This window comes from Camelus dromedarius, chromosome 13 (genome assembly GCF_036321535.1).
Source record: "Camelus dromedarius isolate mCamDro1 chromosome 13, mCamDro1.pat, whole genome shotgun sequence".
Classification (NCBI taxonomy): domain Eukaryota; kingdom Metazoa; phylum Chordata; class Mammalia; order Artiodactyla; family Camelidae; genus Camelus; species Camelus dromedarius.
In genome coordinates, this window is record NC_087448.1 from 57,679,410 (window position 1) to 57,695,778 (window position 16,369).

The 16,369-nt window shown below is 45.2% G+C and overlaps 2 protein-coding genes across 8 annotated transcripts in view; one reads left to right on the plus strand and one right to left on the minus strand.

Annotated features, from left to right (window-relative positions):
- WDFY2 (WD repeat and FYVE domain containing 2) overlaps positions 1-10,983 on the plus strand; it is a 150,441-nt gene extending 139,458 nt beyond the window's left edge. For 2 of the 4 annotated variants that reach the window (XM_010982397.3, XM_031465958.2), the window contains 3 exons: positions 292-422; positions 2,704-2,812; positions 3,819-10,983. In XM_010982397.3, coding sequence (XP_010980699.1) covers positions 292-422; positions 2,704-2,812; positions 3,819-3,848 — 270 coding nt within the window. In that variant the 3' untranslated portion in view covers positions 3,849-10,983. The remainder of the gene's footprint in view (positions 1-291; positions 423-2,703; positions 2,813-3,818) is intronic. The other 2 variants (XR_010383628.1, XR_010383629.1) reach the window with 2 other exon arrangements.
- The window catches only part of DHRS12 (dehydrogenase/reductase 12), a 45,586-nt gene continuing 31,352 nt past the window's right edge, over positions 2,136-16,369 (minus strand). For 3 of the 4 annotated variants that reach the window (XM_064493185.1, XM_031465960.2, XM_031465961.2), the window contains one exon: positions 11,539-11,927. In XM_064493185.1, coding sequence (XP_064349255.1) covers positions 11,818-11,927 — 110 coding nt within the window. In that variant the 3' untranslated portion in view covers positions 11,539-11,817. Of the gene's footprint in view, positions 5,101-11,538; positions 11,928-16,369 lie in introns of those variants that run through there. The other variant, XR_010383630.1, reaches the window with a different exon arrangement.

Genomic DNA, 16,369 nt, shown 5'->3' on the forward strand with positions numbered 1-16,369 from the left:
TTTAAGATAACTCAGCTGCCGGGTGGTACCTCCAGTTAATACTGATGATAGTTGGAAAGAACGAAGCCTGGGGAGGGGGGCCTTGGGGCCGTGGCACAATCATGTGTTTCCCAGCAGTCTTTATTCTGAATTAACAGAGTCCAAAAAGAGGGGCACCTGGTGTGTTTCCTCAGTTTCCTGGGTTAGCATCCTCACCTGGATGCTGTGGGTACCCTCACCTGAGCCTACTAGGCGGGGCCAAGGCGCGCAGCGCAGCCGCAGTCGCAGTGATCATGTTTTCTCTCCCTCCAGCACCACTGCCGAAAGTGCGGGAAGGCTGTCTGTGGCAAGTGCAGCTCCAAGCGCTCCTCCATCCCTCTGATGGGCTTCGAGTTTGAAGTGAGGGTATGCGACAGCTGCCACGAGGCCATCACAGACGAGGAGTAAGTCCCAGCCACGTGCAGAAGCATCACGGTTCAGGGGAGGGTGGGATCTGAGCGCTGCGCGCGGCTCCGCAGCCGTGACTGGTAGTGCCGCGGTTCCTGCTGGTTTCAAACCGACCGTGGCGGGTGGGCAGAGCCCTCCTCTCCACCAAAAGATTGTGTCCTCTTGTGAGACAGGAGAGAGAGTGCAAGCTAAGAATTCATCTCTCCATTTCAGTCCCAGGGTAGGGGGCGTGGTGAGCCTTGAAAATAGATGTTCTTGGAGCAAACCCTCTCTGCCTGCTTATTGTCTTAAGAACTGCCCAGGAGTGAGGAGCCCAGGCTTCACTGTGTAGCTCAAGCTGCTAACTTAACAGGAGCAGATCAGCCTACAGGCTCCAGAGGTTTTATTTTCCAAGAAGAACTAAGCCACTTCACCTAAGAGGCCAGTACTCCCAGTTGCCCAGCTACTGAGTCTTGCTGGTCGGTCTTGCCCAGCAACCTGGAACCGGAGGTTACTGCGCCACTGTGCTTTTTTTGGGCGCGGGGGGGGGGGGGGATGTTGTCTTATTAATGTCAGCTGTTGCAAACTGTGCCCACGTCAGCAGAGTGCGCTCCAACAAGTTCCCTTCTGAGTGAATTACATACAGCAGGATTTCATAAGAGACTTGTCTGCCCAGTTCCCCCACCTCCACCCACCCCCGCACCTGGTATATAGGAAAATCATTTCAAGTACTAGATGGGTGTCTGAAAAGCTTCATGTAAATAGAAACATATTTTAAAGGCACTAGAGGAGGTTGGCATTTAAAGGAAACTCTTGGCAAATTAGCATTCTCTTACAGATGACCCTAATGTTTGTTTTTTTCATTCTTATTTAGTCATAGCAAATATAAATTAAGATGCCCTTGCATAAGTAAGCATCCATGTTCATGGATTATTTTCTGCTCATCACGTGATGAAATTAATGCGAGAGTCCTCATTAAATTGGAGAGCTGCGAGAGACATTAGAAATATTCTAGTTTGATTGTTCTTTAAAGTCACAGACCCAGAGAGCCTAAGTGACTACAAATTAAACCTAATTCTTTCATTCTAAATATTTTAAAGCAATCATTTTTAGGATACTGAAGATCTGTTCTCCAGATTGAGCTTAGAAAAAAAGAAAACAGCAGTCTTCAGAGAGCCCATGGCAGAGGAGTGGGAACTAAAACAAGATTAGAAAACTGACGTCGTCCCTCCCGCGTCTGTCCCGTGTCCCCCCATCAGCGTTCCCCTGCGTCTCCTCTGTGTCCCCTCCGCGTCCCCCGCCACGTCCCCTCCGCGTCCCTCCACACGCTGTCCCCTTGCCCACATCACTGTTTCTTCTGCTCCTTCTCTGTGGAAGCATTTGCATCTCTTCTAGAGCACCTAGGCCGTTGACAAGCCTTTTATTTTTTTATTTTTTCATTGAAGTATAGTCAGTTTACAATGTTGTGTTAATTTCTGGTGTACAGCATAGTGATTCAGTTATACATATGTATATATTCCTTTTCATATTCTTTTTCATTATAGGCTTTTACAATGTATTGAATATAGTCCTGTGCTACACAGTAGGACCTTGCTGTTTATCCGTTTTATCTATAGTAATTAGTATCTATCTACGGCCATACCACTGCATGCTCCCAATCTGTCTGATCTCAGAAGCTAAGCAGGGTCAGGGCTGGTTAGTGCTTGGATAGGAGACCAGCCTTCTTACCGAAAAAAAAAAAAAGCACAGATTAAAAAAATAAAAGGCAAATAACAGTGCTTGTTTATATGTTATGTTATTTGTTAAAGCATTAGAATGCTGCAGAAAAACTAAGTCTGCAGTTAGACCAGTGAAAAAGGAGAAAGAATGAATAGCCCTTGGATTAGAATGATAGTAGCATCTTAGGCATTTTACCAAGCGTGCTTTTTAAAAAATGAAATAGACAAAGGTATTTTACCAGCAAGGCCATCTGAGATCAAACTCAGCAAAAGCACTGGGTTATTTTAAACGTTTGTCAACAGCTCAGCTAGAGATTCTCACAGAGTCTATCACAGCAACAAATTCTTGAAAAGTTTTGGAAACTTCATCGTCTCTTGACCATTTTGGAGAATATATAAGAATCCTTTTTTTTTTAATCATAATGTGTCATCAGGGAATAGAGGTGGATCTGAGGAGCAGTTCTAACAGTGAAGTAGTTTTGGCCATTTGGCTAAAAATTAGACCTTAATGTCACTCTAAATCTCCTTCATTTATGTACTACTGCCTTTAACTCTTGGAAACTTTCTTTGCTCCCTCCAGACGTGCGCCCACCGCCACCTTCCATGACAGTAAACATAATATTGTTCATGTGCATTTTGATCCCACCAGAGGCTGGTTACTGACTTCGGGAACTGACAAGGTTATTAAGGTAGGATGCTGTTGTTGTAGAAGCTTCCCATCTTTGGCCCTATGCAGATATACAGGGGCACCAAGGCTGCGTAAGGGCTGCTCAAAAGGTTACCCTTGAAAGCGAGCATTTTTGAGACCTCATTACAGGCACTGGCTGTACACCCCAAAGTGAGACATGGCTCTTGCCTGAAAGGAACAGCCATTCTCCTAGGGACATACTCTTAAAAAGACAGTTAATAATAGTCGCACGTTCAGCAGCCAAAAGAGTAACATAGGCAAGAATTACTTGAAAAGTTCAGTAGAGGGAGACGGTGCTGCTGGAGATGGCTTCATGAAAGAGGTGGGGTTTGAGCTGAGCATTGAAGAAGCCAACAAGTAATAAACAAGATCTTTTCCCAGTGAGGTCAGTTAGCCAGAAGCATCCCCCCAGGGCCTCTCTCAGGACTGTGCTGGACCGGTGGATTCAGTGCCACAGCAGAGGCCCAGGATGGAAGCGGCCACCCCTGCATCGTTCTCTGAGACACAGGCTTACCTGGTTCACTGAGCTCTACTTCCTGGGTCCATTCTGGTCCCTTCTTGGAGGCTGCAGGATGAGGTGGTTAAAATAACCCCCTTTGGAAGCTGCCAGCTCTGTGACTTTGAGCAAGTTTAAAGTAAATCATGGGAGCCTTGGCTGCTTTATTTTCTATGAGACATCTTGTAGAACTGTTTGGAAGATTAGCTAAGATGTAGAGGACACAGCGCATCCTGGTACCATTTGTTGCCTCATACATGTCACTTCCCTTCCCCCTTAAATAAATCGAATCTGCCTTTATTCTCCATCAACTGGATTACAATTTCCAGCTGCCATTGCCCTGGTTTTGAGGATATGTTGAAACTTTTTCGTGGACAAATACTGTTTTATAGATTTATGAATGATGTTAGTTCAACACTTAGTTCCTTGTTAAATTTAAAAATTCTGTTGTAAGGACTGTCGGTCCTCAGCACAATTTAATTGTAGTTCATTAGAGCTCTTCTTTTTACAGCTGTGGGATATGACCCCGGTTGTGTCTTGATGACACTCTCAGGCATCAGAAAGATAGTATTTACTCAAGAAATGGTGGTTCTAATCCAAGTCATTACTGGAGCGGGAAAGCAGACGCGTGAGAAGGAAGAGAGAAGCTGAGTTTGCAGGTCAGCCGCGCCACAGCGCTGAGCATCAGTGAACTCACGAGGGAACGCTTTCAACTTGTTCATACGACATAAAAGAAGATATTTTTTTAACAAAGGGATTATACAGTCTGGCTGTGCTACATTGTTGTGAGTATCCTGGAGTATCCTGAAAACTGAGTGTGGGGTGTTTCATTTTCATATTTTTCAGCACTTCATTTTCGTTGTTGCTTTGTGCATTGAAGAAATAAGGGTGGTTGTTAAGTAGTTCCCATGTTTCCTTCACTTGGGCACGTGCCTTGCATCCTGTGATCAGCATCTTTTTCTTCTCTGTGTTTCCACCCTCACCTTCACTTGCCATTTGCCAGAGTTGGTGGCATTTACGGTTTATTTGCGGCGTTTCTGCTTCCATAGAAATCCTCTTCCATTGAGAGATTTGGAAAATCATTTATGTGGGTTTCCCAACTGACTTCTTGAATCACCTGGAGAAGCATCCGTTTGTAATGTTGGGGTCACTCACGTTCTCATGGAGTGGAAATGATCTTGTGTTTCGGCCTCTGTTTTTCTGTCTTTCCCACGTTTAAAAAAAAATGCTGGGAGAAAGCTGCTCCTAAACACTCTCATCACAGAGGCACATTTTCATAACTCAGACCTTCAACCCTCAGTGCCTGGATCATTTCTAATTCTGATCCTTTTATGTTTTAATTTTATTGACACAGCTCTCCGTCACTCATATTAAAAACAAAACCTTGCGTCCTCCAAGAATAGTGTCTTTTAAGATGTGTTTTTCCGTGTGATGTCACCTCTGAACTTGAACGTCTTCATTGCTTTGAGGTTGTAGCCTGCTTTTATTCTTCACTGTCTGTATTTTCTTCCCCTTTCAAAACTAGATATTTAAAGATTGTTATCTTCATGTATTTTATCTGAATACTTTGCACACTTTCATACTAAACCTGTGTGATCTGAGACATGGAAGACACTGAACCCTGCAGCTCATGCCCTGTTCCTGTTGGGCTTGTATGGGGTGAGGGGCTGTAGAAAATACACCTGCAGAACTCACTTTAAGGGAATCCAGTCAAACTTGATAAATTGAGGTGTTCTTGTGTGTAGTGACTCAACTTGGGATCCTGAAGTCTTTTTTAAAAATCTGATTTTCACCTGGAAAAACAGGATTTAAATTAGCGGCAGGCGTGTGCTGTGTGACCTCCCCATTTCTAAGCACTTTACAGGTACCACCTCATCCAGCCCGCACCTGTCAGGACCATGGCGGGGGGGGGGGGGTGGTCACTGAGTCCTTGGGGTTCATCAGGTTAAACAGAGCCTTGCAGATGAACAGGCCAGTTATTTGCCCTTCCCAGTCTGAGCCCTGCCTCCACAGGGTCTTGTCCTCTTCCGATTTGACAACTTGGAGGATGGTAGTATTTAAAATCCTCCCTATTTTTTCTCTTTTCCTGGAAAGCATTTTTTTTTTCCCCTCGTGATCTTTACTTTCCTTTCTAACCAGGAGAAACTACCAGCCATACTTGGATACTACCCCTAACACTGACCAAGCATGCTTCCTGAGGATGGGCTTCCTCAAGAGGCTTCTGCTGCTGCAGCTTTGAGGGTCAGGACAGTGGGTGTGCCCTGTGCAGCCCCGGGACCTGACAGCCAGGACCTGAGACGTCAGAGCACATCGGCCTGTGTGCCCAGATTCTAAGGTTGTGTACACACACACACACACACACACACACATGCAATCGCCGACTTGTCACTTCACTGTCCCTTCCACACTCCCCTTGCAGGCCATCAGTCAAAGCCATTATAACCAACCTGTGTCTCTTCTGCATGGTTGGTCTGTGAGAGAGCTTTAAAAAGGGAATTCAACTGAAAATACTCAGATATTTTGTAGTTTACTACTAGAACATGGAGCCATTTACTCTGTTGTACAGGATAACAAACTATGTGTTGGAAATGAGTCATAGAAATGAATCGCTCTTGTCCCTCCCTCAACTCTGTGGCGTGGCCTGTACTGACAGAGGCAGACACAGTGTCAGGGAGGCAGCAGACCAGGCGCCCAGCAAACCTGACCTGGATCTGAGTTGGGTCGAGATGAGTTCAGACCCCACTGAGGAAGCTGACTGTCCCCAGTGGGTCACATGTGACACCGTGGTCCCTCTGGTCTGTGACCCTGCACTTCAGTCCAGCCGTCTCCCTCCCAGCGTGGCTGTACCCCAGCCCACAGAGCCACTCAGAGGTTGAACTCACTTGACACCTTGTTAGTGATGTGAGTTGTCATCAAAACCCACAGGTTTGTGGAAGTTTCCATGCTCTGTCCTTTTCTGTCTCCTCATCTCTGTCAGTGCTTGAATTTGGTGAGAAGTGCTTAGCCGACCAACTGTGTGTGTTTATAATACTGTGAATTCTTGAGTTTTACGATGGCTCCCCATATTTTGTAACTCATAGATGATACGTGTTGGTGTTGGGGTGCCTTCCATGCATCGTATGGAATAGAGGCTTCAGTCATTAGGAGTGGAAGCTGGCACCCACTCCTGGCTTTCCTCCTGTCTAGGTGAACTCACAGTTCGTTTCATCCCACTGGAATTGCACTTTACATGTATTTTTTGCTCTATTATTTCAACATACAGAAGCTTTGGCAGGTAACGCCTAACGCGATTATGTTGGGAAAGTGGCAGAACCACACATCACGCACAGGGCTGCCCTTTATGTGGGAGGATAAAACTGATCATGTGCTCTCAGTTTCTCCAAAGAAATGATGTTACTGGAACCTTTACCTGCCTGCCTTGTCCCCACAGTAGCAGAAGCTGTTTTAGATCAAGTACTTGGAGTTGTGTCTTTCTCTATGAGGTCTGCCAACCTCACGAGGTCTGTCATGATGTACTTCCCACTTGATTGTGCGAATTATTCACAGAATCATAAAATCACAAAACTGGAAGGGATCTTTTGAGTACTAGAATGTTCCAAGCACAGAACACCTTAGTCACACCAAGCAGGTCGATAGAGCAGAGGTATAAACTAGAGGAATCTAAAAGAAGAATTTTCGAGGAACAATTGTTTTTGAACATTAGCTGCGTGAGTGGGAGGAATGACTTGCAGCCTTGAGACGGGGCTCTCAGGAACCGGGTCTGTTGACCCGTAGATCATTGGAGGTGAATCTGATCATTCTGGCCACAACCCTGTGGTTCCGAGCGGGTGGGCCCGTGCAGTGAGGTGGTTATTGCAGGTCTTCATCAGCATAAACTCCTTCCCACGCTCGTCCCCACAGACCAACCCAGCTGCAAAATTCCAGTGCAAACCAGGGGCCCTGGAAACGCACCTTCCCCTCTGTGTGCAGGCTGGCCGAGTGAGTTCCTTCACTGCCCTTCTTATGGTACATGGCCTTTTCCTGTTCTGAGATTCATTTCTCAAAGGCCTAATTTATTTTTGCTTAACATTAATCAGTTTTCAAAAGCCTGAATTTTGACTTTTAAGCAAGGGTCTAGGTCTCAACTATGTATCAAAGTTACTGGACATAAATATTCCTTAAATGAGATTCCTTTGGTTTTGCCTTCTCATAGTAGTTTAATTGTGTATGTAAGTGACCTTGTCCGCTAAGACTTATATTTTAAAGTGGAAGAAAGCATTGTGCCAAAACATTCTTTTTTCCCTTTCTCCTTTAGAATAATGTTAAGTTACATTTTTCCTGACGTGCAAGTGGATATATAGGGCTGTGACTGGGAAACACAGAAGCAAAGTTCTGAGCACTGCAGGATCTAGGTGACCCTTGAGGCTCTCAGTCTATCCAGTTCAACCATTTGCTGGGCATCCACCACGCAGCAGGCTTTGAAGCAGGCCCTGGGGTCACCAGGGCCATTCTGTGGCTGGGACAGAGGCCACACTAATGAGTAGATGGAGCGTTTCCGTGTCAGGTGATAAATTCAGTGATGGAAGCCACGTGGGGTCCTGCCCAGGAGCTGCACGGGTGCCCCTGCCCCAGCGGGTGGAGCCAGGGGACTTCGCAGAGGAAAGGACTTCTGAGCTGAGTGTTGAAGGATGTGTTGGAGTGATGGAGTAAGGAAATGACCTTCCAGGTTGTGGAAACAGCGTAAACAAAGGCCCAAGAACAGCCTCAGCCTGGTACTTGGGGCCCATGGTGATCTGGAGTCGCCAGAGGGTACCACGTGTGCAGCTGCCTCCCAGAGCCTGAGCTCCTGTCTCCGTGAGACACCGATGCTCATGACCCCAGAGAGGGAGGCGGCACATGGTCCCCCCCGGCATTTACCCGGAGGCCTGTCATTTTGAGAGTCAAATTGTCCTACAGCTGAGGCTAGTTACCAGTTTCTTGTTCTTTGGAAATACTTGGAATTATTATCTTAAAATGGCCCCTGGTAACTAACTTTTGAACTTCGTGGGGGCATAGCTCCTCACTAGAGGCCACCGCTTGCACGGACTTGGCCTGGAAGAGCTTACGACATACTCTGTTGGGACACAGGGGCCAGGCTTAGCTTGACCTTTGAAAAAGGACAGACCTTGACCTGTGGCGGGGGAGACTGTCCTGTAGGGGGGACACTGCACTCACACGCAGCGCAAGCAGGCCACCACCGCCCTCGTTTCCCTCCCGGCCTTGAGTCATTCTTGCAAGTCATGGGTCATTTCAGTATAGTGAGGTCAGTGTGATAAACCCTCATCACGGTGGCACTGACCGAGTGGACGGGAACGTTTTTCTCAATTCAGTGACAGTAAAAGGGTTTCAGGCAGCCACCACCCCGGGGACCTGGCTCTACCGAGCAGGGGTGTCCCAGCACGCTGCCGCAGGCTACTTTCTAGTATTTACTATGCCATCCACTTGCCTTTTCCTTTCGGTGTCCAAGCATCATATGTCCGTAACTTAATTCAGGAACACCCATGTTCATTTTTAAACCTTAGCTCAACTTTTACAACCAAGAACTAAATACGCACCAACCCTGGGGTTTCTAGTTTGTAATTCTGCCTTTAAACATTATCCTTTCCACCGACAAGCCTATTTAGGCCTAACACAAGAAAGCAGGGATTAAAATTAGATCTGTTCAACACTGGAATGGGATTCCTCTTTTGTTTCTCATGCCAGGGGATTTTTGGACAGTACATAGCCCCTTGTCTGTTGTGGAAAGGAGAGTAAAAGTCTTGAGGAAAAGTTGAATTTGATGATTGTTCTTAAGATTCCTTCCAGTCCGTGATCCTATGACTTGATGACTGTTGTTTGTTACTGGACAGGCCCAACCCTGACCAGTGACCTGCCCGCACGTGGCCAGCTTAACTCAGGTAAATGGGAGCAGATCCCCATGCCTTTGTCTTCTGTCACATCAAGTAAATTGCTTCCTGTATTTTCCCATCTAGAGCCCTGGAGGTTTGGAAAAAATGGTGAAGGTGGAGGTCAATCATGGGACCGTCTCATTAAAAACAGACACTTCAAAGTGTTCACTTTTGTGAGTCCAAAAGTGTGCCTGGCTTTCTGGGGCAAGAAAGAGAACTGCGGGTTGACTTACGGGTTAGATTTGGGATAAGACCTTGATATTTAGGGTCCTTTCTTTTTTCCTCCTTGGTTCTCTGGGGAGCATGAGAGGGTAAACTGTAACACAAAAAGGGGAAATGGTTTGAAAAAAAGTATTTCATTTAAACACTTTTTTTTCATTTAAGTGGATGGCTGCCTTATGTTAATAACATACACCAGTATGAAGTACGGACCAAAACACTGGTGTCGCTGATAACCATTATATTCCTATGTATTTGTGTTTTACGCCATCTGCCTTTTTTCCCCAACGTACTGTCATTTTGCAAAAGAAAATCTTTGTATGAAAAGTGCAAAAACTGTTACTAACTGGACAACAGGGGAGGTGCTAGCCCCACACTCGTGCCTGCCTGCCGCGGCCTCCGTGCCAGGGACACGGCTCCTCCATCCTGCGCGCCCATCATTCCACAGCCGCATCGGAACCTGGCTGCAGCGGGCGCATTGCTTTATGGATGTCTGTTCCTTTCTTTTTGAAATGAGAGATTCTCCAAGGGGTGAGGCTGAGGCTCTAACAAGCCCACAGCTGGAACAGATTGCTCAGATGTGGCTCTAGCCAAACCCCTCTGGCCTTGCCACGCCCTCTGCCGCTAGATTCCACCAGGAGGACCAAGCAGTCTTGACGCTGACTTCCTGAATGTGATCAGGTGGGAACAAGCAAGCACTTCCCATCATGTTACAATGTCTGGATCTAGGTCTACATTCAGATGCTGCTGGATGCTGTGAATGTTTCTGAGCTCTGCTCAGCTTCCCACTGTGCTTCCCTCTAACTGAAATATACGCGTTGCCATTACTGATATCAGAGACTCTCAATGCAAGTTACTGCCCTGGTTTAAAATAAATGTCTGTGGAAACCTTCCTGCAGCTGTGGTCCCATCAATTTGTTGTTGAGCTGTACCAGGTGCCCACACGCACCCCAGCAGCCCCGACTTGGTCTCACCCTGGCTGGCTGACTAGGCTCGAGGGCACAGCAGATGGGGTGTGGCCGAGTAGTCCTTTTCATTTTCTCTTTGTCACGGAAGACTGCTTTAACTGTGGCTGATAAACTTTTCAAATGAAGAGAAAGAGGACTCAGGGAAAATACAGCCAGGAAAAAGCCTCTGTAAAAATTTATGAGGCCCATTTTATGGATAAGAAGAGACGTTGGAAGAAATCAATGACCTGCACACTGTCGAACAGCCAGTGGGTGGGGCGGCTGGGTCGCACCAGGGCCACCATCCCAGTGATGTCCTTCCCTCCACCTGCCTGTGCTGGTGAATGCCCCCCGCCCACACACCCCCCCAGAACTCCAGAAGCCCGTGCTTTCCTTCCAGAGAGGAGACTGCTCCCTGACCTTCCCAGCAGATGCACCAGGAAAACCCTTCCTTGGCTGAGAGCCTGGATCGGAGCACCTGAGGCCCTGCCGAGGCCTGGCACCTTGGGACTGGCTGAGCCATGCCCAGCTGGGTTTTCTGCCGCTATGGGTGATGAGTTATGTTTATTTCACCTTGAACATCAAGAATGTAAGTAAATAATAACTCTGTTCATTGATTTTGTTACAACTTTCCCTAGCATCACTAAGAGGTAAAATGGGGGTTAACACAGAAGTTTTACCAGACTGTAGCACCGGAATGCCAGGTGCATAACTGAAGCCGCGCCTAATCTTAAGAAATGTCAAACCAGGCCTCACGTGACTGTTTGTGTAAACAGGCACTGAGTCTTAGTTCAGCTCTGCTCCAGGGGCCTGGGGGCCAGGCCAGGGCCGCAGAGAGCCCCCTCCTGCCTCTCTCTCCCAAAAAGAAGTGTGGGGTACTCTTAAACAGACTCTAAGAAAACCATATTCTCAAATGAAAGATTTACATAGGAAAAGAAGCTGCTGAGGAAGGTGATGATTTGCTTGTTCCCAGCCCCGTTCTGTGTGGGTTCCTTCCTGCTACAGGGGGTGGGGGTCATCTTTAGGGGGATTTTTTTGGTGTGAGTTATTAAGTGCTGATGTTAACAGCTAACATATATCAAGTCTTTACGATGCACCAACCGTTCTTCTAAGTGCATTACAAATAGTAACTCAATCAGGTAACAATCACCCCATGAGGTACGCACCACTATAATCTTCTTTACTGCCAGGGAAGATGAAGCCCCAGAGGGTAAGTAACCCGACCTGTGGTCCCACGGTGAGGTGGTGGTGGATCAAGCCTTCAAAACTGGGCTTTATAAAGAATGGGGTTAATTTCTGTGACCGTAGATGGAGGGGAAACCAGCTCAAAGCGCAACAGTGGAATATGAGCCAATCTCCAGGGCCATGGGGGGAAGCAGAAGTGGGGTCTGCTCACTGGCCTCTGGTCCACACCTTCCCATGTTGGGTCTGGCCTGGCCTATTTAAATCTCTGAGCCAGCTCTTCCAGGATTTCAATTAGTTTCTCCTCTTCAGCCGGTGAGGACGATGTTCTAGCAAGAGGCAAGTGTGTGGGCACTGGTTTCCGATCTAAAAGTGAGAGAGGAAAACAAAGATGTGAGCAGCTCGGCAGCATGGATGGACCTCTGTGGCTGATGCACAGGCCTCAGCCCCGTCATTTCATCAACACTTGCCTGGGAGGGGCCCATCATGGGAGTCAGATGCAGTCCTTGTCCTCATGGGTCCACACGGACAATGAGGTGTGACAGAAGGGAGACCAGATAGCCAAGATGGCAGAGTGGAGGACACAGAGCTCACCCTCTCCCACAAGTAAGCCAAAGCTACATCTACATACAGAACAATTCGCACAGAATACCTACCGAACTTTGGCAGAATATCTCTTACTTCAGTACTACAAGAATCCTCATAAAAACAGGTCAGAAAAAGAAAGAAAAAGGAAATCAGTGCAGGACCTGTCCCCTGGGGAGGGAGCAGCAAAAGAGGAAAGCACCCTCTCTCTGGGAAGCCCCCTCCCCAGCAGGGAGGTCAGCGGGGACAGAAAGGGAGCTTCAGAGGCTCCAAGGAGAAAGCAGAAGCCACTTGGCACACAGAACTGAGAGGAACTGACACAGAAGTCCCCTGCAATCCCTAGCTCAAGACATGAGCCAGTGGGGGCAGGCCAGGACTGGCTGTTGGAGCTCAGTCTTCTAAGAGTGAGCCCAGGGAGAGGACTGGGGCTGACTGCACAGAGGCGGCCTTGGGACTGGAGTGCAGTGCAGGCTGTGGCTGAGAGTGTGCAGAACAGGACAGGCTGGGTGCCCCATAAAAAAAAAAAAGCATCACTGCTGGTGCACGCGGAGGGGGTGGGGGGCAACACAGCCAGGCCATAGCTGCCGTATTTGAAGAAATCTTGACTGAAGACTTCCCAAACCTAAAGAAGGAAACAGATATCCAAGTACAGGAAGCACAGAGGGTCCCAAACAAGATGAACACAAACAGATCTACACAAAGACATTATAATTAAGATCGCCAAAGTTAAAGATGAAAGATTCTAAAGGCAGCAAGAGAAAAACAAAGAGTTAGTTACACGGGAACCCCTATAAGGCTTTCAGCTGATCTCTCTACACACACACTGCTGGCCAGAAGGGAGTGGCAAGATATATTCAAAGTCCTGAATGAGAAAAAGCTGCAACATAGGATACTCTACCCAGCAAAACTATCCTTTAGAATAGAAGGAGAGAGAGAATTTCACAGATAAGCAAACACTAAAAGAACTCAGCAATACTAAAACCTGTCCTAAAATATTGAAAGGTCTTCTCTAAATAGAAAAGAAGCAGGAAGCTACAGAAAAGAGAAAACCATAACTGGAAATGTGATGACTACAATGAACTGCACGAGAATAAACATGAAAGTGTAAAAGAGGGTATCAAAATCATAAAAGGTGGGAGAGGGGAGCAAGAAAATGTAGATTTTCTTTTCATTCTTCTTAGGATGTGTTTGAGCCTATATGACTACCAATCTAAAGCAAGCTAATGTACTTAAACAGGGTAATACTATGACAAATGCTGGAGAGGCTGTGGAGAAAAGGGAACACTCCTTCACTGCTGGTGGGAATGCAGTTTGGTGCAGCCACTGTGGAAAACAGTATGGAGATTCCTCAAAAGACTAGGAATAGACTTACCATATGACCCAGTCATCCCGCTCCTGGGCATATATCCAGAAGGAACCCTATTTCAGGATGACACCTGCACCCCAATGTTCATAGCAGCATTATTTACAATGGCCAAGACATGGAAACAGCCTAAATGTCCATCAACAGATGACTGGATAAAGAAGAGGTGGTATATTTATACAATGGAATACTAATCAGCCATAAAAACCAACAACATAACACCATTTACAGCAACATGGATGCTTCTGGAGAAGGTCATTCTAAGTGAAGTAAGCCAGAAAGAGAAAGAAAAATACCATATGAGATCACTCATATGTGGAATCTAAAAACAAACAAACAAAGCATAAATACAGAACAGAAATAGACTCATAGACACAGAATACAGACTTGTGGTTGCCAAGGGGGTAGGGGGTGGGAAGAGATAGACTGGGATTTCAAAATTGTAGAATAGATAAACAAGATTATACTGTATAGCACAGGGAAATATATATAAGATCTTATGGTAGCTCACAGAGAAAGGAATGTGACAATGAATATATATATGTTCATGTATAACAGAAAAATTGTGCTCTACACTGGAATTTGACACAACATTGTAAAATGAATATAAATCAATAAAAAATGTTAAAAAAACAAAACAAAACAGGGTAATACTCAATGGTGAAAAGTTGAAAGCCTTCCCACCAAAATCTGGAACAAGACAAGGATGCCCACTCTCCCCACTTCTGTTCAACATAGTATTGGAAGTCCTAGCCATATAAATCGGGGGGGGGGGGGGGAGAGGGATCCAAATTGGAAGAGAAGAGGTAAAATTATCACCATTTGTGGATGACATGATACTGTATATAGAAAACCCTAAAGGCTCCACATAAAAATTATTAGAGCTAGTAAAAGAATTAGGCAAGGTAGCAGGATGCAAGATTAACATAAAGAAATCAGTGCATTTCTTTACACTAACAATGAAAGAGCAGAAAAAGAAAGTAAAGAAACAATCCTCTAAAATCACATCCAAAAAATAAAATATTAAGGAATAAATCTGACCAAGGAGGTGAAAGACTTATACACAGAGAACTACAAAACATTGATTAAGAAAATTAAAGATTACTTAAAGAAATAAAAGGTTATCCCATGCTCTTGGATTGGAAGAATTAATATTGTTAAAATGGCCATACTGCCCATGGCAATCTACAGACGTAATGCAAATCCCTATCAAGTTACCCAGGATATTGTTCACAAAACTAGATTAATCCTAAAATTTATGTGGAATCACAGAAGACCCAGAACTTCCAAAGCAATACTGGAAAAAAAAAAAAAATGAAGCTGGAGGAATAACCCTCCCAGACTTCAGGCAATACCAGAGCTACAGTAATCATAATAGTATGATATTGGCACAGAAACAGATATATGGATCAATGGAACAGAATACAATGGAGAAAAGACAGCCTCTTCAGCAAGTGGTGTTGGGAAACTGGACAGCAGCATGTAAATCAGTGAAGTTAGAGCACTCCCTCACACCATACACAAAAATAAACTCAAATGGCTTAAAGACTTAAACATAAGACATGACACTATAAACCTCCTAGAAGAAAACATTGGCAAAACATTTTCCGACATAAATCTTAGCAATGTTCTCCTAGGCCAGTCTACCCAGGCAATAGAAATAAGAGCAAAAATAAACAAATGGGATCTAATTAAACTTGTAAGTTTTTGCACAGCAAAGGAAACCATAAGCAAAACCAAAAGACAGCCTATGGAATGGGAGAAAATATTTGCAAGTGATGAGACCGACAAGGGCTTAATTTCCAGAATATATAAACAGCTCACACAACTTAACAAAAAAACCAAACAACCCAATCCAAAACTGGGCAGAAAACCTAAACAAGCAATTCTCCAATGAAGACATACAAATGGCCAACAGGCACATGAAAAAATGCTCAGTATTTCGCTCATTATCAGAGAAATGCAAATCAAAACTACGATGAGCTATCACCTCACACCAGTGAGAATGGTCGTCATTCAAAAGTCCACAAACAATAAATGCTGGAGAGGGTGTGGAGAAAAGGGAACCTTCCTACACTGTTGGTGGGAATGCAGTTTGGTGCAGCCTTTATGGAAAACAGTATGGAGATTCCTCAAAAAACTAAAAATAGACTTACCCTATGACCCAGCAATCCCACTCCTGGGCATATTAAGTGGAGGGAACTGTAATTCAAAAAGATACATGCATGCCAATTTTCATAGCAGCACTATTAATAATAGCCAAGACATGGAAACAGCCTAAATGTCCATCAGCAGATGACTGGATAAAGTTGTGGTAAATATATACACTGGAATACTACTCAGGCATAAAAAGAATAAAATGTCATCTGCAGCAACATGGATGGGCCTGGATATTGTCATTCTAAGTGAAGTAAGCCAGAAAGAGAGAAAAATACCATATGGTATCACTTATATGTAGAATCTTAAAAAAGATACAAATGAACTTATTTACAAAACAGAAACAGACTCACAGACATAGAAAACAAACTTATAGTTACCAGGGTAGGGGGCAGGGCATAGGAAGGGATAAATTGGGAGTTCGAGATTTGCAGATCCTAACTACTATATATAAAATAAATCAACAACGAGGTCCTACTGTAGAGCACACAGAACTATATTCAAGATCTTGTAGTAACCTGTAATGAAAAAAATATGAAAAGGAATATATGTATGTATATGTGTGACTGAAACATTATGCTGTACACCAGAAATTGACACATTATAAGCTGACTATACGTCAATTAAAAAAAGAAGAAGGGAGACCGAGTCAGGGTGGACAGGTGTCAAGCTGAGTTTCAACAGGACTCCAGGTGGCTGGGGG